Source organism: Sminthopsis crassicaudata, chromosome 6 (genome assembly GCF_048593235.1).
Source record: "Sminthopsis crassicaudata isolate SCR6 chromosome 6, ASM4859323v1, whole genome shotgun sequence".
In the NCBI taxonomy this organism is placed as follows: Eukaryota; Metazoa; Chordata; class Mammalia; order Dasyuromorphia; family Dasyuridae; genus Sminthopsis; species Sminthopsis crassicaudata.
Genome location: NC_133622.1, coordinates 183,218,468 through 183,245,967, shown reverse-complemented (window position 1 = coordinate 183,245,967; position 27,500 = coordinate 183,218,468). Strand labels below are relative to the sequence as shown.

General features: G+C 36.1%; 1 protein-coding gene across 5 annotated transcripts in view; it reads right to left on the bottom strand.

The window, feature by feature from the left end:
* Positions 1–27,500, bottom strand: part of SORCS2 (sortilin related VPS10 domain containing receptor 2) — a 1,204,963-nt gene that overhangs the window by 96,142 nt on the left and 1,081,321 nt on the right. For all 5 annotated transcript variants that reach the window (XR_012483510.1, XM_074275474.1, XM_074275475.1 and 2 more), the window contains exons 12-13: positions 27,325–27,401; positions 501–592 (exon numbers count right to left, since the gene is read on the bottom strand). Coding sequence is in view for 4 of the 5 variants with exons in the window: in XM_074275474.1 (XP_074131575.1) it covers positions 501–592; positions 27,325–27,401 (169 nt within the window). In the remaining variant the exon portion in view is untranslated. The remainder of the gene's footprint in view (positions 1–500; positions 593–27,324; positions 27,402–27,500) is intronic.

Sequence of the window (27,500 nt, the reverse complement as noted above, 5' to 3'; positions counted from 1 at the left end):
AGGAGAAACCTTAGAACACAAAATATAATAATGCTCTAACTTGAAGACATTTTAGAAAACAGATCATAAGTAGTTAGAGCTGGGAAATTAGAACACAATATACAGTGTTCAAATTGAAAGTGAACTCAGAACACAACATAACATTGAAGCCAGAAGTCATCTTAGAACGCAAACCATAGATTGTCAAGGCCAGAAAAAATTTAGAACAGAAAGCTAGAACTGAAAATGACCCTAAAGATCATTTAAGTCAAGTCTGTAATTTCACAGGTAAGAAAATTGAAAGCCTGGAGATGTTAAATAATTTATCCATAGCCTACTTACAGGCACTGATAGACTAACCAAACATTTGGTTGCTCTTAATGGCAATAAATTGCCTAAGGTCAAAAGTCCCTGGGAAGAAACAAATCAACAAACAGGTAATCCCTTCTTCTGTCCCCTTTCCCCAATTTCTACAATCCATCTTAAATCACTCTTTCTTCTGTAAAGGAGGAAAGCCTTACTTGAGTATTTTCAAGGGGATGGACGTGTCTTTGATAGCCACAATCACTCCACCGTGATCCAGGTACAGAATGTGATGTTCCTCTTCAAAGACCTAGAAACCAGACCAAAGAGAATCACTGAACAGCTGAAAAGTTCATCTTAAAAGGCAGTAGCACAATAAATAACAATTGGAAGCCCATCAAATGTTTTAACAATTTATTTTTCAAAGAATAATTAGCAACAGCAACAACAAAAATGTACATGCCTTTTAAAAAATCTTTAAAAGTAGTTCAAAGAACTATAGCCTTTTGGAAATGTAGGAAACCTACTATTTATGATTGCTTTTAAGTTATCTCTAGTTAAAACACTTGATATTCTATATACAATACAATACAATACAATGATTGAAAGATGTGAGAAGAGATCTTGTGGATAAAGAGTTTCCTTCAATAGCACAAAATTCTGCCTTTATGTACCAACACTGATGTTGTATATAAGCAGAGTCTGGATAGCTCCTTTCCTGCAAGCTCAATAACAATCCTTTCCTGCTTCAGATAGTGATTTAACAAGATTCCTCAAAGATTCTACTTAATGATGATTTCAATTAAATCCCAACTTGATGAGGACTCCCAAAATTAACACTATCATTCTAGAATTAGAAATCGTCTCTTTTTCAAGATGTAAACTTTAAGACAATGTATAGTAGAATAGTAATTGGTCTTGGAATTAAGTTCTGATTCATTATCAAGTTATGGACACTTCCCTTCTTGGACTTAAATATTACCATCTGATAAGGATTAGGATTGGACAGACAAGTTTTAAATTTTATCCTGTTCTAAGATTCTGATTTATGTTTAAAGACCCCTTCTAGTTTCAACAGTCTATATTATCCTAGTGTCCCCCCAGCCCTGACATTCAGCAATCTATGTTGAAATGTCCATTCTAGCTCTTACCTTTTATATTTTAACATTTTTTATAACCTGTTAAGTTTCTAAGTGAAGTATTTCAGCATGGAAAAGGGAGATTGTGGATGGAATTCAATCTTTGTCTTAAAGGTCTAAATGACAGTTTCAGTGCTTAACAAACATGTCTTTAATCTTCTGAGGTCATTGGTCCCAATCATTACAGTAGGCAACCACCTGCATTTCAGTTTCCTGTTTTCTTCCTATGGGAGGTCTAGTGAGACATGAACTTCAACAAAAAAAAAAAAAAAAAAAAAAAAAGATTATATATGCACAAGTACACTTCAGGTTGTAAAATGCTCCATAAATACAATGTGCTGTGCTTTTTGTGATTAACATCGCCTATCAGTTGATAATATAACATGTTTCTTCAATGGCTTTCCTAGTAAGAGCTACCAAAGAAAGATTTTCAATCTACCAATTCTTTCTGTCAGTTATCTAAACTTTACTGTAGAATAAAAACCTTTGAAAACACTTCCATTGCAATTCTTTTTCTTAGACTTTAGGAGAGTTTTGTGTTTTGATTGTTTAGTTTTTGCAAGATAATGAAGTTAAATGACTTATCTAGAGTCACACAGTTAGTAAGAGTCAAATGTTTGAGGCTGAATTTGAATTCAGGTCCCCCTGATTCCAAGGACTACTAGTATTCTATCCCCTCTGCCATTTTCTTAGACTTTAAAATAAGTATATGATCCTGAGCTTTATCATTGATTTCAAATGGAAAACAGTCCCATTATTGCGTATTTTATGATACATCTAGTATTATTGAACTTTGCGGATTAAGTTAACCAATCAACAGACATTTATTAAACTCTATATGTGAATCAAGAAGCATTTGTTAAGCACTTATGTGAAAGGCACTTTTAAGTTAAAGAAGATTAGCTCAGCCATATAAGATTTCCATAGAATCATAGCATCGCATAAACTGAAAAGAGATCTTGGAAATCATCTAGTCCAACCTAATTAAGCAGGAAGTCCAATCTAAAGCTAGGTCATTCCAATTCTGATTGAAAATCAGCAATAGTGAGGAATTATTGTGGTAGTTCACTCCCTCATTGGACAGCTCTAATTGTTTGGAAGTTTCTTTTTGCATTATGATGAAATTTGTATAGCTTCAGAGACTATGGACAGGAGGGCAAAGTTGCAAGTGGGGACTGACACTTATCCACTCATTTATATCAGAAAAAGTGGCAGCTTGGATGGTGATGACCAACAGATATGTGTAACAGTGCTAGGCAAGTCCAAATTAAGCATGTATTACTTGCCAGGAAAGATGTATTCTTATGTAGATGCCTCATTTTCAAGGTAACATAAAAGCAAAGTTATGGTGACAATTACTGAAGGAACAAAAGCCATGTATAACCCCCAAGGAACTGGTTTACAAATATTACTGAAAGCTTGAGATTAACAAAGAAAACATGTCAGCAGCCTATTCATTGAACTCATTTTCTTTGGCTGAGTTGTCTCTATGGCTGATAAAGAAAGCGGAAGATGATGAAGGATTGTGAGAAATGACAAAAGCCAAGACACAATGTGGTGATTCCAAAAACTCGTTTCAGTCCCTTTTGAGATAATGGAAAAAGAAGGAGACAAAGGAAAAAGAAGACAATGATGGGCCAGACTGTCACTGATCTCACTCACATGTGGTACTATAAGAAGTTAGTATTTCCCCTCACAGGTTACTCTATAGTCAGGAAATCTCTACAAGATGACTTCAGATGTCTGGGTCAAGAAAATTCCTTAAAGCTAATAAAAATGGACCCCAGATGGCTGCTGCTATAACCTAGAAGAGTAAAATCTGTGCCTGTGGCAACCAAAACAAAACTGCTATCAATGTGTGCTTCACATTTGAAGAACCAAAAACAAACCTTTAGAATTTGCTAACTTCATTTACTATTTACAAAACTTTAAGAACATAAGTCATATATGGTGATAACAAGCCATTTCAAAAAGTATTTAGAGGCAACATCCAACCAGAAATCAGAGCCATTCCATAGATCAAATATTATAAAAGAAGATTTTCTCAGTGTAGGAACATCCTGGTAGATGTAGGGAGAGACTGATGAAAGGGATATTGATTTTGATTGGCATTAAGAAAGTGGGAACGATCCCTTACCACCTCTGAGGGGATCCACGACAAGTATGTTTCAATGGTTCACTGATGAGCATGTTGGGGACACTGAGATCAGAACAAAAAATTTCAATGGTCTCATCATTTATCCATTTTAACACAAGTATACAACTTCACCAGGAATCATAAGAATGACTTTACATCCTACTAACCTCCTGATGTTTATGTGTGAACTACTCCTTTCAACTGACTTGTATTTTGGAGTCTGTGAGGATGGCAGGGGGAGCTGTAGGCACTCATAATCAAGATATATCTTAGCTGAGAAAGAAGCTAAAGTAAGCTTACTGCCTATTTACAACTTCAGCCTAAAAGAATACTGACAGAAATAAATTAAATTATGATGCCTAAATTCACTGCCAAGACCTTCAACAAATTGACATGGTTTTGCTGAGAAATATTGATATTTGTAGAACACACAAATGAGTAGATTGATGGAAAGCTGCTTCATACCTAATTGGGGACAGTTTATGCAACTTGCCTATTTACAAAGTCCTGGAAGCTTTCGAAGGTCTACAAAAATCTGCTGGACACGAGGGCCAGCAAATAGAGTTCACCATAATAACATGTAGACTATTGGTAAACCAATGGACTCTCTGAAGATTAGATAAGACTGATGAGCACTTGTGAATGATTTGAAAAATGCATTTAATAAATGCTTGTTGTTGTGTATGAAGTACTTATTGTGTGCCAAACATTATTAAGCATTGGAGGATACAAATAGAAAAGCAAAGTAGCCTCTGTTTGCCAGGAGCTTCTGCTCTGAGGAAGCAACACAAACAAGTTTCAGAAAAATGAAAAGCCCACAGTGCTAGTGCTTAGTATATAGCAGTAAAGAAGACAGAAATACATATTCCCTAATTTCATTTCTTCAGGAAAAAAATATATATATATATATATATTTGATCTTTAGCATTTCACAGTACCAAAGATTGGCATTTTGAAGTTAAGAAGATTCTTTTCTGAATCTTCAATATCTATAGTACTATAGTACAATATTTATGGAACCATAATAAAATAATATACTATGGGGTACAACCTGTAGGATAAGTTGCCCAGAAGCTGCTATCTGAGATGTTTGGGCACTGAATTGCAAGCAGGATCAGAGATCTTGATGATACTGTCATTCTTAGAGACTCTTGAGGGTCAATCAGTTAACACTTGACATTGGTTGCAGTAGGCAAAATTAGCTCTTTTTCCACAATAATTTTTCCTCTCAATGATAATATAAAGCTGGAAGTGTAGGACCTGTAAGTCATTGCTATTTCTAAGGCTCATGATTTTAGAGTATTGAGCTATCTTTGTCAGAGTTGTAGGGAAGTAGTTGTGGAGATGATGGTAGTGCTTTGACTTTGCAAGCAGATGCTACCTCAAGTCTCTTTTTCTGGGGTATCTTGTTGCTTTAACTAGGTTGGCTTGTTTACCCTCTAAGCAAAAAAAGCTTCCAACCCATATAGCAAAGAGTATCTGAACCAGGTAGTGACTCAGAAACCAACATCTCAAGGGATGATTTCTCTAAACTGTATCCCAATGACCAGTTCAAGTGTCAAGAGAGAACTGAATCCAGAGAAAGCACCTTTTCTGCCTAGAACTTTTATCATGAACCTCCTAGTTTGGCTGGATAGTAGGATATATAAGAGAGAATGATTTCCAATGAAATTGGAAAAGTAGATTGGGATCAGATTATACAGGGCTTTACCAATCAAACATAAAAACTGATATTTTATTTTAGTGGCAATAAGGAATCACAGAAGTTGAGTAAGGATGTCAAAGGACTATATCTGTTGACCTTTATGTAATGTGGACCTTGTAATTGCATAGGTTCATTGATGCACATGTTAAGTATATGACATTTTAATATGATTTTTTTTCATGACCAAGTTATTTTGCTTTGTATTAGCATCCTGCATATATTATTTGCTGGTCTGTTAATTATTCATAATTTTAGCTGTGCATATATTGTTATTTCTTCATTTTAAAAACTATTTTATAGGTCTACTGCTTTATTTGCCTTGCTATTACATATTGCTTCAGTGCTATTAACATAATTGAACTACTGACATGTACATGCATTATAGCCTGCAAAGTATTATCAACTTGTAGTCACTGAAGCCTCATATTGAGTAATTATTTAGATTGTAGTATGTTTATTGCATGTTTTATCTAAAGTGGGCTGGGATGATTCTTGTTATATAAAGTACTAGTGTTTAGGATGATGCCATGTATCTAAATGTCAAATGCACTGCAGCTGATTTTTCAAGAGACTAAAAGATTTCAAAACCTGGGGAGGAATGTAGCCCATGTTTGGGGTCAGTTCATTGTTCTGGTAGATGATGTCTGATATTAATTTCCTTGCTATATTCCCATCCTAGAAGAGAATTAGAAACTCTAAGGAAGTTTTCACACAGATACAAAATGGTGGGAGGAGAATCTAAGACATGCTTGATTTGACTGAACAAGGAGATGGAATAAAACTGAGCTGAAGACTAAAGAGTAAGAGTTACGGTGGCTGGCCTTGAACCATGACTGAAAGTTCCATAACATCTTCCTTTCATGGACTAAAATAATTGCTTAATTTAATAAATTTAAGTCATTTCTTAACCATAGATAATAGCTTATTCATCCTTTTTTCTTATTAAGAAAGTAAACTTTAAATCTAAAGTTTATTTTTTCCTTTAAAATATAGGTAAGATAGGGGCAGCTAGGTGGCGCAGTGGATAGAGCACCAGCCTTGAATTCAGGAGGACCCGAGTTCAAATCTGGTCTCAGACACTTAACACTTCCTAGCTGTGTGACCCTGGGCAAGTCACTTAACCCCAGCCTCAGGAAAAAAGAAAAAATAAATAAAAAAAAATAAAATATAGGTAAGATAGATTGATCGTAAATGTTTTGCTATGAGATATGTTCTTATTAATGAAGAAGTTTATAAGACAGTTACTAAGTCTAGCAAAGAGAAAGGAGTTCAATCTTTTTGCATAAAACAATAGGATTTTCATCTTTTTTTTTTTTTTAGGTTCTTGGCAAATGAAAGAAAATAGAATATTGATTTATAATTGTTTTACAAACTTTCCCAAAATGCAGAAAAATTTGAATTCATACTCTTTCTTTGTTCTAGACTAGAAAATTGCCAGAACAATATTTTGCTATATGAGCCAAGACTGGGTTCAAAGGTCATGTTACTTCATTCATTTCTTCCTCTCTTTCTCCATGTATACACAATGGAAATTCTGTGTTAGGGTATAATTGAAGATTTTATCCAGGGAGTAGAAACTGCCTGGTGAGAGGGAGAAAAAGGTATGACTGCTCCTGGCCAATAGTATTCACATTCTAAAGTTGGGAACCAGAAGTAGGAGTAATCTCTCATCTTTTACTTCTAAAGTTATATCTATACAGGAAGAGAAGATTATATAAAATGAAACTTTTATCCTATTGACCTCATCATTTTGAGGATATTTTGAGGATAAAATGAAATAATGAGTGTCAAAGTGTTTTATAACTGTAAAATATTGTCTATTTATACTTATAATAATTATGGAGGCAGTTTGGTACAAAGAAACAAATAACAAATTTATAGAATAAGAAGATATGAGTTTTTAAATACTGGTTCTATCATAACCTACCAGTCATGTGATATTGGGCAAACTCAATGAATGTATATTGAGCTTACTTGCCTTATTTGCAAAATGAACTCTTCCTTTTCTAAATGTGTGATCCTATGATTATGAGGAATAATCATTAAAAATTCTATTCTTATAGATATGAGATAGGGATAGAAAAGTGAGTGCAGATGCAGTAGGGGGAATGGAGGAGGGAAGAGAATAAGCATGTATTAACTGATCATTTGTCTCATTTGATCCTCAGAACAGCCTTGAAAAGTAATTGCTATTATCATCATCATACTTTATCATATCATATCATATCATCATATTTTATAGATGAAGAAACAAAAATAACCAAAAATTAAGTGATCTATGGTCACAAAGCCAGTAAAAGTCTGAGCTTTGGTTTCCTTGGAGTGCTTAGAACCTTTCATTCACTAATTAAAAGGATGTATGTTAGGGGGCAGCTAGGTGGCACAGTGGATAGAGCACCAGCCCTGAAGTCAGAAGGACCAGAGTTCAAATTTGGTCTCAGACATTTAACACTTCCTAGGTGTGTGACCCTGGGCAAGTCACTTAACCCCAGCCTCAGGGAAAAAAAAAAAAAAAAAAAAAAAAAAAAAAAAGGATGTATGTTGGACCCTTCAGGAATTGCAGATTAGTGTTTTGTTTTTTTGTTTTTTTTTTTCCAATCAGGCCACCCTATCTCTTAATTTCAGGAAGCACAACAGACATTGGAGTAAATACTCAGGCTAGTGTCTTCCTTCACCACTTACTAGCTCTGCAATCTTCTCAGTATTTTAATTTTCTTATCTATAAAGCATAGATAAGAATCTTTGACTTTTTACCTTACAAAGCAATTTGTAGGAAAACACTTGATAAAAGTAAAAAGTACTTTAGATATGTGAAATATTATAAATATTCAGTAATAGTCTCACTAAGAAAGGTAGAACATGAGAAGGCAGTTTTGAAAGACGAGGCATTTAAAATAACAGGGTAAAAAACGCAACAAAAAAGATCCCAAATACAAATGGACTGAATTTCAGTCTGTCTCATGTCTTCCTTAATGAGACGTTTGAAAGGAAAAAGGAAAAAAAAAAAAGGAGCAGAGATTTTTGTGGTGGTAGTTGTATTGAATTTCATCTGTCCAATTTATTTCCATTTTTTTCTGGCTTCACTGCAGCTCTCTGAATCAGAAAGGCAGCAATACCATCAAATCCAGTTGCAGCACAGTTCACCAGAGATTTGGATGCTAGATTAGTGCTAAGTGGAGCAAAAATAAACTTGCTATTCAGCTGGCTTCATTCAAACAGATGTTTATCCAAACTAAGCTGTATGTATGGGAACACTTTTGGACAAAACAGAGGATTAAAAAAAAAAAAAAATTTGCAGGAACTCATGGGATATTTCCAGGATGGAATGTGAAGAAATGAATGGAAATGCTAATTGGATGTTTTGGGTTTTTTCGAATTTTAAGTTTGTTTCAAACTGTTAAAGTTGAGAATCCCAGGGGTGAAAGCAAACAATTGTACAGGAAAAAGAAGGCAACATGAAGCTGTCAACAAATATGAATGATCTCTCCTACCTAAGGGGCGCATCAGAATACTTCTTTGATTCAGTTCAATTTGAATCAATTCAATGTGACAAACATGAATGAAGTAACTTGGGACAGCTGGATGGCACAGTGAATAGATTGTTGAGTCTGGAGTCAGGAAGACTAATATTTCTGGGTTCAAATCTGGCCCCAGACATTGACCAACTGTGTGACTCTGGGCATGTCATTTAATGCTGTTTGCCTTAGTTTATTCTTATGTAAAATGAGCTGGAGAAGGAAATGACAAACCATTCTAATATCTCTCCCAAGAAAACACTAAATGGGATCATAGAGGCAGATTGAACTAAAACAAGCGAAGAATAACACTGAAAGAACTTTGATGTACCAAAGAGTGAGGTGACAGGTGGTAGTGGGGAAACTAAAACAGGCTACCTGACCCTAGAAGAAATTAAAATATGTTCATAGATAAATAAATGTGAAACATCTATACATTAAATACAAAACAATTTGGGGAGAGTAATAATGGCAATGGGTGGTTGATGCTGTCCACTGAGTATTGATTTGGCCATAAGTATAATTATAATGGAACTGTGGAGTAGTTAATCAATATGTGGATGTATTTGTTTATCTTACATAAATAATTAAATCTTGTTTTTACTGTTGACAAATTTTTTGAAACCTTATATGGGATCCACAGATTAAGAAGCTTTGCTGTACAGTATACAGTGATAACTAGGAGTAAGTATAAGGAAGCCCATCTATTTGTAGTCCTTTTGAGTGGTCTCCAGGAGAGACATGCATATACTTATCCTTGAAATAGATTCTCTGTCAGATTCCTAGGGCAGGATTTCTAAAGAAAAACCGCTATCTCTATTTTTTTCAAGAAGCATAAGATAGGATCTCAGATCTAGACTCCGAATGCACCCCCAAATCCATCTAGTTCAATCCCCTTATTTTACTGATGAGAAAATTGAGGTACCCAGAGTCTGAAAAAGTCTCAGCAATATGGCTTCTAATCAATCTTACCACTCTGCTCTTCTCTGCAAAGATATCAATGATCTTTTAATTGCCTAATCTAATGGCCTCTCCTCAGTCTTCATCCTTCTCCAACTCTCTGCAGCATTTGATATAATTGACTTTCTTCTCTTGGATAATTTCTTCTTTCTTGGTTCTTGTAACCTTATTCTCTCCTGATTCTATTCCTACTTTCCTTTGCTCATTCACCATCTATGTCACATACTTGTGGGTTTACCCCAAGGTCCTCTCCAGGGCCCTTTTCTTTTTCTCTCCCTATATTCTCTCAATTGGCAGTTAAGGGGTGCAGTAGATAGGGCCTGGGCTTGGAATCAGTAAGACATCTTCATAAGTTCAAATATGACTTCAGACACTTACTATGTGAACCTGGGCAAGTTACTTACCCCTGTTTACTTCAGTTTTCTCATCTGTAAAATGAACTGGAGAAGGGAATGGTAAATCACTCAAGTATTTTTGCCAAGAAAATCCCAAATGGGACCATGTTGATTTGGACACATTTGAAATGAATCAACATCCTTCTTCCTGGTGGTGATTTCAACAGCTCCTCTGAGTTAAATTAAGATTTCTTTGTCAGTAACTATATATCTAGATCTTATCTGTCTCCTGGCATCAGTCACACATCATAGATTGCTTACTCACTACATGTTCTATAGACATCTCAAACTTAACATGTTTGAAATTAAATTTCATGAATCAAAACTCTCCATAACTTTGTATATCATTGAAGTGCTTTTCTTCGTAATTTCTGCCTCTTGGAATCCTCCTCTTTCAAAGTTTTTTCCTAAAAAAAAATCTAGCTTATGCTTCTTTTCTCAATGTTTAGTGCTCTCCCCCCAGCCCAGAAATTATATTGTATATATATTTAGTATTTCATTTCCTAATTTCATGCTGCTTCCTATTAATAGAAGGCAAGCACTGTGAGAGCTGGAATTGTTTCTCTCTTTGCACTTGTATCTTATGCACCTGGCATATAGTATAGACATATTAAATGCATACCTAATGAATGAATCAATTGGGAAACAAGATGCAGTTGGACAAGAGCAGGCCTTGAAACTCAAAATCCCCCTCTTTATTTCATGTCTGCATGTGATTAAGATATTGTGTTGAAAAAATATGGAACGTATAGGGACTGTTGTCATGATTGGGTGAGAGGAGTCAGCCACTTAAGCATGAGAGATTCCTAACAATAAGAGATGCTTCCCTGTTCAATAGAAAGGACACTGAATTTGGAGTTAGGAGACCAGGGTTTGAATTTTGGCTCTGTCATTTACTATGCTATGACTTTGGGTAAATCATCTATTTTTAAAGGGAGGGCTAATTTCCTCTTCTGTAAAATTATGGGGTAGAATTATATAACCCCTGAGATTCTTTCCAATTCTAGATCTCTGATTCTATAATTACTCTATAATTAGAATTTCAAGGAATGTCTCCATTTGAAAAAAAACCAATAAGGTTCCTCATTTATTAGAGACTAAGAAAGGATGGAAAGGCAGGGTGGTATAATAGTAGCACTCTAATCAATAAGACCTGAGTTCAAGTTTTCCTCTGACATATATAGTACACTCTTTAGTTGTGTGACTCGAGGTAACTCCCTTAATGTCTTGGTGACTATGGAAGAGGAATTGTTCTACATGGATAGAGAGAAGAGTCCTTTACACTGATTAAATTAAAAAAAGGCAAAACCAACTACAACAAATACAAACCAAGGATAGCAAGAAAAACCAGTACTTTGGATGGAATGAATTTTCACAATCTAACTCTAAGGTTTTAAAAATTGGAAGGGAATTCAGTGGCTATATAAAAGGAATCTCTCCTATAAGATACCCAACAAATATTCTCTACCAAATGCTGGAAAATTATGTTCTTGGGTAACTTTTGGTTGGTAGACTTCTTGCTTCTGGATAGCCAATAAGGCAAACCTCAATGTCCAAAGTCAAGGGAGAACTATGACGATGAATGCAAAATCTGCTCCTCTTGTCTTAAATCGGAGTGGCTCTCTGGGACTCTAATGCCTTCTTTTTGAAAGTAGACATATGGCATGGCAGGGTGTCAGGTGGATCTTATTGGGCCTCTGGGGCCAATGTGTTTTTGGTATCCAATCATTCCCTGCAACACATCACCTACACCTTCGCAAACTTAATTCTGCTTTACCACAGCTGCCTCTCACATCACTAGTGATGCATGTGTGTGGCACAGGATTTTGTTTTAACCTGGAATTTCCATGTGTCATGGCTGCATATTTATGAGAGCAGTTTAGCTCCAGAGTTATTGCTCTTATATGCCTCTGACTTTATGAGCACAGGTTAATGCACTCCAGACCAATTATTCATTGCCATCAGGGTAGAAAATAATCTTAAATCATCTAATCCCAGCCTCTCCATGTTTCCAGGACAGTAACCATACAGTCTCATATGGCTTCCCTCTGTTTACAATTTAATTCTTTCTGGGAATGAATCGCTTATTATCTGATAGCCACCAAACTTTGAAATTTTAAGTTGTCCTTGTCTTTTTTACATCCACTCATTTGACAAGCATTGTCCTACATAATTCCATAATGTCATTTATATTCATCCATTCCTCACTATTTCCATGGTCACACAAGCAAGTTCAGGCCCTTATCACCTCTCTCACAAATGGGAATATATGGTGTCCCCACTTTCTACCTTTCCAATCCTCCCTTCAAACAGCTGCTAAAATATATATTTTTTTCTAAGATACAGATTTGAATATGTCATTCTGCTTCTCAAAAACCCAAGTAGCTAAGTCATTAACATTTGATCATTGTATACTCTTGTTGTTACTGGATATAACTCTTGATTCTGCTCACTTTACTTGGCATCAGTTCACATAAATCTTCCCAGGTTTTCTAAAATCATTCTTGTTATTTCTTATAGTATAATAGTAGTAACATATAATTGGGCAAAGTATCACTTAATAACCTTAAATTTCATCTTTATTGGTAGTGCATTTTTTATATTGGCAATTTGTATTTTTTAAGTCATTGGTTTATTATTATTATTTATAAAGTCAACTCCTAGTTTTATTTATTCATTTTTTTCTAACTTTTACTTTTATTAAACTCTCCTTTGATTTTTAGTATTGTCAATTTGGTCTTTAGGTGGTAATGTTAAATTTCTTCTTTTTCTAGTTTTATTTAAATTCCATGACCAGTTCATTGATGTGCTCTTTCTTTATTTTATTGATATAAGCATTTAGAAATATAAATGTTCCTCTAAGTAGTTCTTTGGTTGTATCCTATAAATACTGATATACAGTTGACATTTTAAAAATTGAAATTATCTATTCTTATGAGTTGTTCTTTCTATTCCCATTCAATTTTCTTAAATTTTTTCTAAAATTCCTTTCATTTCCTTAACTTCTTTCTTATTTATTTTATCTTGCTAGATTTATCTAGTTCTGAAAGAAGAAATTTAAGACCGCTCACTTATATAATTTTACCATCTATTTCTTCCTTAAGAAAATGGATAATTTACAATATGGTACATGTATATTTGATCTTGATATGTCTATGGTAGTTTAAAGCAAAATATAGTTTCCTTAGTTATCTCTTTTAATTAGATCTATTTTCACTTTTGCTTTGAGATCATGGTTGCTACCCATGTCTTTTTTATCTCAGCTAAAGCATAACAGATTGTATTCTAATCCCTTAATTTTAGTCTATGTTTATCTCTCTAGTGCAAGTATGTTTTTTACAAATAAGGTATTGCTGGATTCTGGCTTCTATTCCATTCTGCCCTCTCTTTCTATTATATGGGTGTGTCTGTCCCATTCACATTCATAGTTAAGATTACTGATTGTGTTTCCATTCATACTAAGCCCTTCTATTTACCTTCTCTCTCCCCTTTTCTCTGTTTCTCTCTCTGCCTGTCTGTCTGTCTCTCACACACACACATACACACACACACACACACACACACACACACACACACACACCCCTCTTTCTTTCTATTTCTGACTCTCTGTCTCCCATTACCCTCTCCATTTCTCCTTCATTGTAAAAGCTCTTTTTGCGTCTCTCTTACTAACATAATTTTGCCCATTTCTTCTCTCCCTTCCCCCTTCTCTTCTCTATCTTCCAGCAATCACTATTCAATAAACTCCAGTGGTTTTCTATTGCCTAGATCCCTCCTGACTTTCCAGTCTTATGACACCTCATACCCAAACACATGAGCATTTCTCTTATCCACTGTAGCTCCAACAAGGTACTTCATGTCTTGATTCAGGGAATTTTCTCAAGCTATCTACCATATCTAGAATTCTCTCTTTGATCTGCTCCTCCTATAGACCTCCCTGACTTCCCAACTAAAATCTCACCTTTTAGAGAGAGCCTTCCCAGGTCCTAGCCTCTATTAATTAGTTCCTATTCATCCCATATACAGCTTGTTTTACATATGTGTTTTATACATTGCAAATTGTTTCCTCCATTAGACTGTAAGCTCCTTGAGGGCAGGAATTGTCTCTTGCCATTTAAAAATAGTACAGAACCTGACACTGTATAATAGACACTTAATAAACATTTATTAAATTGAATTGAAGTAAGCAATGGAATTCTTAATGTGTAGTTCCAGAGATTCTGAATTTAAATTTCAGCTTGGCTACTAAGCAGTATTGTAACAATGGGCAGGTTTTTTTAACCTCTTAGCCTTATTTTCCGCAATTGAAAATAAGGGGTTTGGACTAGAAATTTTCTAAGATCCCTTTCAGCTTTAAATCATACAATTGCTTGAGGGGTCAGGAAGCCCTTGAGAGGAACCTCTCATTAACCAGAAGCGGTTGGAAAACTTCCTAAATCGAGATAACCTATATGCCTGAGGCTACTATGGGAGCCGAGCCATCCTTACTGAAAAAAAAAAAAAAAAAAAAAAAAAAGCCTCTCAACCAAATCTCAGTCCATTTGGAACTAGCAGGTGAAGGTAATGCATGTGGAGGACAAATTGCTACACTAAATGGAACTAATAGCACATGGGGGAGAATTTTCCCTCCATGCCTTTCTGTTTTTAGTATATCTTTCCCTAAGTATCTACACTCTGAAAGGCACTATAAAGTGCAGCCAGATCCACTAAGGAAAGCAATACTGATTCATTTCTTTTTTTAAGGTCCTGGACCAAGGAACAGTCAAATTGAGCCAACCAACATTTATTAAATGCCTACTGTGAACAGAGTCCTATATTATACCTTTGCGTAGAACTAAAGAGAAATGACCCACAGCTCCTGCTCTAGAATCCTATTAATAATGTGGGTTAAGATTCCTTTCTCATTCCCAACCCCCATGAATTCCAATGGGAGATATCTGGGCTCTCCCAGCCCCATTTGAATCTGAGCCAACTTGGGCTGTCCCAAGATTTGCTCAGGTTTCCCACCCCACCCCAAGCACAAACAGCTTCCTCCTTATTTAAAACCCATTGAATTCTATTCAAATTCTCACCCTGTCTGAAACCCATCTGGGAGCCAATCTGGGACTCCACCCACGAGCCCCTTCAGATTAAAAGGGGAACCCCGGAGTCCACTCTTTGCAGAAATCCCAAACATGGCATCCTTATGCCTGCCATGTCAAAGGATTTCTGCCCACTGGAACCACCCTGGTTCTGGTGTCTTTCTCTCTTTACCTAACACCTTTTAACCTTACTTCCAAACCCCATAATAAACCTCTTTTATCAATCTAGGTTTTCCGGTCGGTAAATTCCTTTACAGAGGACTCTTGCACCACTACTAAACTTCATTTAACTCTGTACCCTTGTGCCAAATCCAAAGGGCAACCCCCTTTAAGGGGATTTAAGGTTAAGGGGAGCTCTATTTGATTCCCTGTACCCCAAACCTGCCACTAGATTGCAATTAACCCTAATTTCATTTAGGTACTCCTTATCTAATTCTCATCATTACCCCAGTGCCAGGAGAAACCATTAGAAAGCTTCTTTTTGGAGTGGGAGACTAGGAAAGCATTGGCTCTGGCCTCAGAAGCTGTTGTTCAGTCTTTTAATCATAATTTGCTCTCTGTGACCCCATTTGAGATTTTCTAGGCAGAGATACTGGAGTGGTTTGCACATTCCTTCTCCAACTCATTTTATAAATGAGGAAATTGAGGCAAACAGAATTAAGTGACTTGCCCAGAGTCATACAACAACTAAGTGTTAGGATGGATTTGAAGTCAGGTTCTCTTGACTCTGGGCCCAATCTATCTATCCACTGTACCATTTAGCTGCTCTGTGACATCAGAGGACCAAAGTTCAAATCCTGCCTATATTGCCTTTTGCTTGTGTAAGTTTCTTAGATAAAGGAGGGGGTTGATTGATCCACAAGATCCAACAAGATGTTCTAACCTGATATCAGCTCTATTGAAACATTAAACTAATGCTCATTCTTTATATCTTATCTAAAATGGTAAGCCAATCAATGTAAAGAACAAAATATCTTACCAAGAACTCCACTGATGAATGCAGGAAAGATTCTTGCATTCTTGCAAGAATGGGTGCTTAAGTGAAGCCTTTGGGATTTTAACAGCATTTTATTTCCTATCCTGAAGCATAAGTACCTTCCCTGATTCCCCATTAATTGTATATTACAGAATTTACTCATCATGAATCTCCATCCCTTATTACATTGCCAGGCCCTGTCCTAAAGGAGCTCCCATTCAAGACCAGGGAAGCTAACAGAGGAGGACTAAGGGAAAAGAACAAAAGTCTTTTCAAATCTCAAGCCACTAGCCCTGATTACAAAAGTCAGTCCCTGTCCCCAATGAACTTACATTCTTTGGGGGGGAAATAGCATCTACCCTTATTATTCCTTGATGTCCACATGGGTTTAAGTTTTCTAATTTAAGTTTCACTTCTCCAATGTAATTTTCATAATTGTGAAATTTCTCACAATCAAGATCCCAAAATTCCTGTGACGAGTCTGAAAAGACCAGTTCTGGTCATAAGTTTCCCTAATAGGAAATCCCTGAATGGTGGGAGTAGGTAGGTTTTCTGACTCCAAAAAGCTCAAGAGGAGAGGAATTTTGTTTTCTCTAAAGTTCTAGCTGTCCCAGCCTTCTATATGTAGTAGGTCTTTAATATTTAAAAATTAAAAACAATTAAATCAAATATGTAATTAATTGCCAGATGACTAGTAGTAGAGGTTTATATAATTTTAGGATTTAAACCTGAAAGAAATCTGAAAATATAGAGCATACAATGTCAGAACTGGAAAAAACTTTAGAACATAGAACAGTGTTAGAGCTGTGAGGAATCTTAGAGATCATCTTAACCAACTTTCTCAATTTAAAGATGAGGAAAATGAAGTAGGGGTAACGAATATAGCTTCTAGGGGAGACAGCCATAATTTTAAGGTCCCCTGACTTTAGGGGGCTTCTGTTCTAATAATGTCAGTGATTTTAAATCTTTTGATTTTGGAATCTATGATCCTGAGGCTCTCTGATCTAAGAATGCTATTGTTTGGTCAATGATTATAAAAGTACTCTGGCCTAGGAATATAATTTAGGCAAGATATATTAGTGATCCGGAGACTATTGTTCTAACAATCTGTCTGTCAATAATTTCAAGTCTTCTGGCCTTAGAATAGTCCTACAAACATTACTGTCTGTTGGTCAGTGATAACCAAAGTCTTGAGACCACTCCTTGGTTCTACCTATAGGCCATAAAATTAGCATATCAATGACATGAACAATTGGATAAATGTACCTCCCTGATTCTGTTTCTTTGGGAAATTCTCTTGGAATTTATACTGCTTTAATTGGCTTTATAAATACCATAAACTTTGCCCCTTGACTTGGAGATGGGGTCAAGCCTGAAAATTCTTTTGAGATAACTTGTGTGACCCCAGGGCCTTTTGGGGTCCCTTCCTACTTTAACTGTTGGAGTGTTCACCCAACATCCCACAGGAAGTAAACATGGCTGGTTGGTTCTACAATTTTATTCTCCTTTATTCTGGAAGAGAACCAAAATGACACCCTATGTTAGAGTTGAGTCACACAGTGTGTCCATCTGTGGCTGATCAGACCAAGATGAGCTCAGAATGCTCTGCCACAGGTTGTACACAAATAATCCGCATGAGCATTTGGGAGTTTCTCTAACTTTGCCCATCTTACATTTCTTCTGAGCTAATTCAATTCTTCTTTGGTTATAGAGCATAGCACCTTCTGTGCTGAGGGCATACTATGCTGGGCTGTCCTGTTCCAGTGTTTCCCATGTCATGCAATCAATTCTCAAGTTCTTAAGAAATACAAAGATCATATAAGGCATAAATATAAAGGTTCAAAGAAGGCAGGGATGATTTTTGGTTGAGGTGATCAGAGAAGGCTTCACAGAAGAGGTGGGCTTTAGGATGAATTTTGAAGGGTGGTGATAGCGATTGGACCAAAGGAAAGGTCACAGGAAGGACATTTATGGTAGATAGAATCACGAGAATAAAAGGTTAGAGACTTGGGAAAGTCAAAAGCTAGGTCTATTTATAGGAAAATTAAAACAAAAAAACAAATATAAATTTTGCTTATTTGAGACAAGGGGTTGAAGGAAATAATGGCAGGAGATAAATCTGCAAGAGGCAACTAGAGCCAGAATAGGGTAAGTTTTGAATAATAACAATATTTGGCATTTATATAGAATTTTAAGGTTTGCAAAATGCTTTAGAAATATCATCTCACTTTATCCTAATTCTGGAATGTAAGTGTTATCTTTCCATCCCTACTCAACAGATGAGAAAACTGAGACCGACGAGGCTAAGTGAATGTTAACCTAAGGAAACAAATCCTCTATCTTTGAAGTTCTAGTGAGACAGTAAAAGCTTTTAAGCAAAAGAATGAAAAGACCAATCAGGTTGCATTTGTAGGATGGGGAGATTGGAGATATGAAACCTAGACTAGAAGCTTTACAAGAGATGACATCTCAAAAAATTGTGTGATGAGGTGGCTGGGAAGGTGTAAGGGAAATGCTCCATGAAGAATGAACAGGTCTGGCATTTTGATAGAAGTGGGAAAAGAAAAAAGGAAGAAGAAGGAGCTAATGAAGGCCATAGGCAGGAGGAGAGTGACATGATGACTGCCATATTTTAGGGAGATAAATCCATCAACAAAACAGAAATAAAGGAGACTGGTTAAGAGACAATTGCAAGTCGATGGTGAGGATGTGAATTCTGAAAAGGAGAGAGATGGTAAGAGGCTTCTTGCAAAGAGATTTTGACAAACTACTGTAAATGAGTGGATAAAAGGGAAAAAGGAGTCAAGGATGGCACAGTATAATTGGAAAAACACTATATTTGGGTTCAAATTCTGCCTCTGTGGCTTTGTATTTTTTGAACTCTTAGGCAAATGACTTCAATTTTCTGGGAGTCCATTCTTTATTCCCATCTGGAAACTGGAGAACATGACCTCAAAAGTCCCTTTCAGATGTAAAGTTTTTACCTTAAGGAAACTGGCCCATCATTTACTACTCACTTTAAAATGAAACTAACCTTTATTTTGAGACAGCAGCATTTCCTTTTGGAAATTTATAAAACTAATCTCAAATGTCAATAGATTTAGCAATGTAACAGAAGGATGATTATTTATACAGTGAGTCAGTATGGTTTTATAAAGGAGAAAACACTGGATTAGGGATTAAGGGTCCAGATTCAAGTCCTTGCTCTTCTATTGATCTGATATGTGATCTCAGGCAAATCCTTTAATTGCTCTGGGCCTGAGACAAATTCTGGTGGTTGTACACAAGATCAAGAAATTGGGACCATGCTTTACAGTTTAAAAGAATTATCAGGTAAGTGGCACTAATTGCTACCTAATAAAATTTTAAGAGGCCTACAGGGTATGTACTTAGTTATTACCAATCTTGCATTGACTCTACCCCATTTTATTTCTGCACCAAAAATTTGGATTCAGACTATTATTGAAAACCATTTTTAAAATCACAATGAAAACTTTTTAATTCTAAAGATCAAAAAGAAAAAAAAATCCTTTATCAAGACTACAATACAGTTTTCAAAATACTTTAGATAAAACTTTAAGCTACTGCAATATCATAAAACACATAATAAAACATTAAATAAATACACAATAATTTTAAGTATAGTTTATAATGACACACAAAAAAATCTCTTTACCTGAAAAAGGGAATAAAAAAACCACAACCTATTCTAAGCCCACCACTATCAGAGAGTAATTGAAGATTTAAAAAATAATTTCCTTGAAATCTTATAAGTGTTCTTTTTTCCTTGAAGAGATAGAAGACTATGGGTGTCTGAGTGTTGTATACACTGTTATATTGGTTGGTTTTACTTAAATGTTTTCCTTTATTATAAAGAAAGCCTTTCTGTAGAAGGTGGGAAGGTGGCAAGAATGATATATTTGAAAATGACAATAAAGACAAAAGGCATCAATAAAAACTTAAAACACTATATGATGACAGGAACATTATTTTATAGAGAAAAATTAGATTCAGAGAATTAAAATGACTTGCCCAGGGTCATAGAGTCAGCTAGGGTCAAAATTGGGATTCTCATCCCATGAGGAACTCTTCTGAGTTCTTGCCCAGCACGTTTTCTACTCATCTAGGTAGTCTCTGTTGTTGGTATGAGCAAATGAAATAAAGATTATAAAAGGATTCTATAACCATAAAATACTTTACAAATTTAAGATATTATGTCTGTCCTCTCTGATTTTTTTTTTTTTTTCAGTAAATGAAGACTAGATCCCAAATCTGAATTTAGGAGAAACCTGTTTTATTTATCTCATTTTAATGTTGTGTGTATGTGTGTGTGTGTGTGTGTGTGTGTGTGTGTGTGTGTGTGTCTGTGTGTATGGGCATTCACTATACTCTTTTTCTCTCCATGTCTCTCTGTTTCTGTATATATGTGTGTATACATGTATTTATATTTATAGGTACATACACATGTTATATACATACATAAATATATGCACATACAATCATTTGACCACTGGAAGTATTCAAACAGAGGCTGCATAATCACTTAGTAGGGATAATATGGAGAACATGTATTCAGGTACATGTTGGACTCCATAATCTTTGAGATCTTGGCTAATTCAAAGATTGTGTGGTAGTGATTGCCCAAGATGAATAATAGCTGGTCAGTGAGAGTACTGGGACTCCAACCAGTCTACTGGGCCCATGTTCTGTGCTCTTTCCCTTATATCTTAATATCACAACATCAACAAAGGATGCAGAAATGACCAGAGGCAGGAAAGTCACTTAGCCTGTGACTGCTACCCAAGTACAAAATGGCAGCTTTATTTTTCATCTGCTTTTTCATTTCCTTGATCCTCCAATCTCCAAGATTTTTATATTTATTTAGCACCTGGCTATTCTGCTCTGTTGGAATGGTGCATCTCCTCACTTGCTCTCGCTGTTACTTCCAGCTAGCCAACATATGTCTTCTCTGCCTTGGCTTCTATTCCATTGTCTGTGTTATCTTATTCACATGCCGGCCAATTTCAAGCCCCCCTGTATGTTTGTTTATCTTTATTGCTGCTAGACTCACCGCTGTCCAAGCAACATGGCAATTACATCTCCATTTTCCTCTCCCAGTCAGAGACACATACAGGAAGGATGCAGCAAGCACAAATCAATACTGGGTACTCATCAGTTCAGTGTGCCATAGAAAGGATTTATAGCTGGGAGGAACTTTATGGAGCATAGGTTTAGTTTTAGGTCATGAATTTAGAGCTGGAAGGGATGCGAGTCATTATTTAATCCCCCTCCCCACATTTTATAAATGAGGAGCCTGTGGGACCATGGAGAAGATGGTATGGGGCACAGGAAGCAGAATAAGACATTCAAACCTACATCTTATGACAGTACTTTTCCCAAAATAACATATATCCCTTTTCTAATTTGTGCCTACTGATTTGATTTTGGTAGCAGTAGTGGCTCACATTTCCATAGGATTAGCCCATTTATAATGTTCTTTTAATATATTATATCCTCAGAAGTACAGGGTCATATACTTAAAAGCTAGAATGAATCTTTGAGATGATTTAATCTAATCCCCTATTTTTACAAATAAAGATACTAAGGATCAGAATGATGGATGACTTGTCTGTGGCAGAATTTGAACTCAGTTTCTCCCAATTCCCAATCCAATTCCCTCCCACGGTGTCAATTTATAACCTAAAGACACAGAGTAAGCATAAGATTGAGTGGATGAACTCTGTAGTGAGTCACTGCTCAAATTCATCCACCAGGTCAACTTTGGATCCAGGACTTGGACCATCATTATATTTTTTCCCCTGGCATTTGATGAGCCTAAAATCATAGAACACAGAGTTTATGTATGAGCATAAGTCTGGTAAAGAGGGTGCTGGGAAACTGTGACTTCTCAATTATGTCCCCCATGTTCTTTCCTCTGTACTACTTTGTGAAATTCTCACTCCTTTGTGAGATGTTAGAAACCTGCTGACATTTCAGCTTGGGAAGTTGAACTTCCAAAATAAAATACTTCTACCTCAAAATTTGAAAAACCCAACAACAGCAGCAAAAAAGAAAGTGAATCCATTTTTAATCAGGGATTGAACAATGTGGGCGTGCCCCAGAGTTTTTTGAGTATCTATTTTGTTATCAGAGGTGTGGGTGGCTAGAATTGCTAAGATTTAATAAGTTCTCCTACAGTCCCCATGAAGGTTTTAATTAAAAGAAGTTACTCAAAGCCACTTTTCATTTTTCATCTGGTTAATGAGGAACCAAGAGGCAGTTTCTAATGGAAAATTATGGCTAGTGTTAGTAGGCGGGATCTCAAATCATTAACTTAAGTGCTCCTCTAAATGCAAATGGGGTGGGCACATCTGCCTCACCCAAGAACTCATTTGGATTGTTTTTTTCCCCCCAAGCAAAGAAGTGATGGGTAAGGTTACTGGTCTGAATTGTCTGTATAATCAAGGCAGTTTATTTCAGGAAGGCATTTTGAGTTGAGACATATGTCAGTAGCAGCTCCCAGGTAAAGAGAACCACAGATAAATATGGAGGTAATATTAAGTAGAAAAACTGCCTCAGAGTGCTTATCTTTTTTAAGATATAGCTTAAGTATCATCCTTTCTATAAATCCTTTTCTGGTCTCCCCAACTTTAGGTACTTTCCTTCCTAATATATTCTATTAAATTACTTGGTATATATTTGTATTTTATTTATTATATATTAATGAGGTGTGTATATATGCTTGTCTCTTCCTTTAGGGTAAGTAGGAACTGTTTTTTTTTTTTTTTTTTCTGCTTTTATCCCTAGGAAGATCCTTTATATATGGTAGATACTTGATAGATTCTTGATAATCAATAATCAGCTAATTAATTAATCTGGACCCAGAATCAGAGATGCTTAATTTAAATCTACCTAACAGCTTATTTCACCTGAGTGAGTAATTTTGGTCTCATTTCCTTAGATATAAAGAAGAGGATTAGAGATTGAGTGGATTGAGTCACTTGCTCAAATTCATCAACCAAATCAAGTTCAGACCCAGGGCTTAAACCATCATTATATCCCCCCTCCCCCCCCAGCATTTGATGAACCTGAAATCACAGAACACAGAATCTATGCATGAGCATAAATCTGATAAAGAGAGCACTGAGAAATTACATAAGACTACTGGGCTCTGTGATGTGCTTTTTGTTCTTGTTTCTAATCTCCTTATAAACAGGGAAAAAAAAAAAAGAGAGACTTTGATAGCAGCAGTGTACATATAGATAGGTGCTCTACACTTAAAGCAGACAAGTAGTTTGAGTTTAGGCCTGATGGTTTTAGAAGTCTCTTCCAACTGTGATATTCTATGTTCTATATTCTAGTACCTGCTAGAGCAATAGTTTGGTGACCCCTGTTTTAGCAAATGAGAGGTTCCATGATGGTAGGGATTGTGCTTTACTTAATGATAATTTTACTTGACTATGGTGTGTTAAGATATAATGCAAACTCTCAGGTCAAAGGACTACTTAATTTTGGTCTTTGTGATCTAATGGTCAAACACAGTATTCTATGAGCTTAATAACCATTTGTTGAATCACATTGAATTTACAAAATGCTTTCTGTGTTAAGATAGAATACAAATCCTCAATATTGGGGATTAAATCATTTTGGTCTTTGTGATCCTAAAGCCCAATACAGCATTCTACGGGCTTAATAACCCATTTGTTGAATCACATTACATTTACAAAGTGCTTTCCATGCTATATACCCTGGTATAGCAGTATGGGTATTGTTGAACCCCCTTTTCTAGATAAAGTTCATTTTTGCTCAGGATCATATAGCTCTTTTTAAAGAATTGTGATTAGAACTCATGTTTCCTTACTCCAAGGCTAGTGCTGCTTTCATTCTATCACACAAACTTCCTAAACATTTTTTTCTTTCCAAAGCTGAACACATCTCTCTCTGCTATACACACTTAATAAATGTTTGCTGAATTAAATTAAAGATCATGCATTGGTTTGTAGTAGAGTTATTTGTGTATCCATTAAAGTCCCCCAAAAGACTATAAGCTCTGTGGGAGAAGGAATTGTGATTTATTTGATTTTATATCCCTAGTGGCTAACTAAGAACTTAAATGTAGTAGGCACTTAATAAATGGTTTTTTAAAAAATTGAATTCAATCCAATATACACTCTAGCAGGTCTTATCCAGCTGAAAAAGCTTCAAGTGTGGGCTGGTGATGGATTGTAGGTCTCCTAACGGAAAACTAACCTAGCTAACCATGGAGAGGGTTGCTGCCAAAGTATTAGCTTCTAAGTGACAAATTGTTTTGGCTCTGCCAATCCATGAAGCCCCTCTACCAAGTAATAGTAAAACTGTGATGTACATTAGGAAAGACCCCCCCACACACCTCTTATCGATGAATCACAAGGCTTTCAAAGAACTCAAGTTTCAGCTATTAACCATAGCATGGCAAAATAGAGTACAACCACAATAGGTAAATGGGTGTAAAAAATGATCTTATTATGATAAAATATGGCAACATCTCTTCTTTATGAAACTTAGGAATGCTATAGAGTTGCAGCTGCTTACTTGAGTTACTCTTTTGGGAGGAAGGGCAAGGGCAATATTGTTGCTATCTCTGCTCTTGCTTGCCTTAACCCATTGATCTCTAAGGGGTGTTGAATGGATTAAGCACCAGGAAAGGCAATCCAGAATAATACCCATCTACCTTTTCAGGTAGTTGGTATCTCTTTGGCCCTATAATAATCATGGCCTGTCATTTGCATATGACAACTTGTCCTGAAACAAGAGATACACATATTTCAACACAACACACACACACACACATCTGAAGCCTTTCTGGTTTAATAATGATTACTAGAATTCAGGGAGGCAGCTAGATGCAGATCTTCAGTCAGGAAGACTCATTTTCCTAAATTCAAATCTGGACTCCAACCTTACTGTGTCATCCTGGGCAAGTCACTTAATCTGTTTGTCACAATTTCATCAACTATAAAATGAGCTATAGAAGGAAATGACAAATCACTCCAGTATTTTTCCCAAGAAAACTCCAAATGGGGTCACAGTCAGATACAATCAAAATAACTGAACAATAATAATAATCAGAACTCATATTCTATTACTCCAGTCTTTGGGGGTCTCAACTTGTTCACTCCTATGAAGCAATGGAAGAAAATTTTAGTGGTGATTCAATGATTCTGTATATTCAATATTCAAATTCTCACAAGGTGAGCAGTTGGCTGCCAGACCCAGCACAGCAGAGGAAGTAAGTTAGAAGATGGGAAAGGTTCTCAGAGACAAGTGAGAATGAAAGTGGAAAACAGTGAGGATATTATGCAGATTTTTTTTTTTTGTCTCAGTACTCAATTGCACTTGTAAAAATTATTGAGAACCTCCCCTTTTTGATTATGTGTGCTGCATCTATAGATTTTGCCATATTAGAAATTCTATATTAATTAACACAACAGTAAGCAATTGAAAATTAATTACTGAACCAAAAATTTCCCCCTTTTCTACTTTCTCCTCCAGAAATCAATCAGGGTGGGAAATCTTAGACAAAGATTTATCCAAGTTAAGTCTAATCAAAGGCAGTAAAGAAATTCAAAGTTTAGGCAAATGGGTTATTTTGTGTTTACATAGACAAGTCTGGGAAAATGTGGTTCTTCCTTTTGTCCACGGGAGTGATAGGGAAACTGATGTCTCTTTGTTCAAAATATGGGTATTCAGTGTCATATATCTCAAGATATTCTTTGGAATATACCCCAGCCCCTCTTTGTAATATTCATTTTCATTAATTATTGATTGCCATCCTCAGGAAACCATATATTTCCAAGGACATATAAACTGTGAGCCCACTGTCATGAAGAATCTTTGAGCAGGTTACATCTCTTTTATTAATAAAATGCTAACACTATTAATAAATGACTACCCAAGAACATCATAGTATTATTCTGAAAATAGTTTTGACCTCACAGACTGTCTAAAAGGGTATCAGGGACTCTACCCTGTGCCCCAGACCATATTTAGAGAATTATATGTAAAACAGAGGGGCATTGGATTCAGAGTTGGAGTACCTGTGTGAAAAACTTGGCTCTGCCTTCACTATTTGTGTGGCCTTATGCACATAATTTTCTCTCTCTGAGCCTCAGTTTCCTTATTTGTGAAGTGAAGGAACTGAACTAAATTGAGAACCCTTCTGGTTTTAAATCCTTATGAGTTCATCCAACATGCTACATGGTCAGCATGTGACTCCAAACCTCAAATTGAAAAGGATTGAACTTTAGGCAGTTGATTTTACTGAAGGAATTAAGAAAAGAATCTCAGCATCATTAAGAAAACAGATGAGTAGCTAAGGAATCTCTGTCTCTCTCTATCTTTGTCTGTCTCTCTGTTTCTTTCCTTCCCCCCTGTCTTTGTCTTTCTGTCTCTATCTCTCTCTTTCCCTGTGTTTTGTCTCTTGGTCTCTGTCTCTGTCTCTTTCCCCCTCTGTCTTGTCTCTCTGTCTTTGTCTCTCTGTCTCTGTCTTTCTCCCCCTCTTTCTCTGTGTCTTGACTTAGAAAACGATCTTGAGGATGGGCAAACAAATCCAATCAGTCTTCCTAATAGGGTCTTAAGTTGCACATTCTATGATCCTATATGGAACCTAATTCAAAGAAGTTCTGGACACTCCAAAATAAGGTGTTTGCCCAACATGCTACATGGTCAACATGTGACTCCAAGACTCAAATTGAAAAGGATTGAACTTTAGGCAGTTGGTTTCACTGAAGGAATAAGAAAAGAATCTCAGCATCATTCAGAAAGCAGATGAGTAGTTGAGGAATCTCTTTATCTGTCTCTTTGTCTCTCTTTTTCTGTCTCTCTGTCTCCCTTTCTGTCTGACTGTCTTGTCTCTCTGTCTCTTCTTCCTTTCCCCGGTCTTTGTCTTTGTTTCTCTCTGTCTCTGTCTCTCTCTGCTTTGTCTCTCTGTCTCTATCTCTCTCCCTCTCTGTCTCTGGGTCTTGCCTCTGATTCTGTCTCTGTCTTGTCTCTTTGTCTCTCTCTCTCACACAGCACTCATACTTTCCCAGATTTTGGAATTAGCATGTCCTAAAGAAAGAAGGCAACTGTTAATTAGCTCTTTCTCTTTTTTTACCTGACGCCAAGTATTTCCACAGTCCGAGGTGATGTACATTTCTTCTTTGTATTCCACCAGCTGTGAGCCCAGGTTACCTAGTTCAAAAGATAATTTGGTCAAAGGTTACTCTTGGAGTTTTGTGCTTTCTCTCCATTTTAGTTTGGGAAGGCCATACCCACCTTCTGTATGCAGAC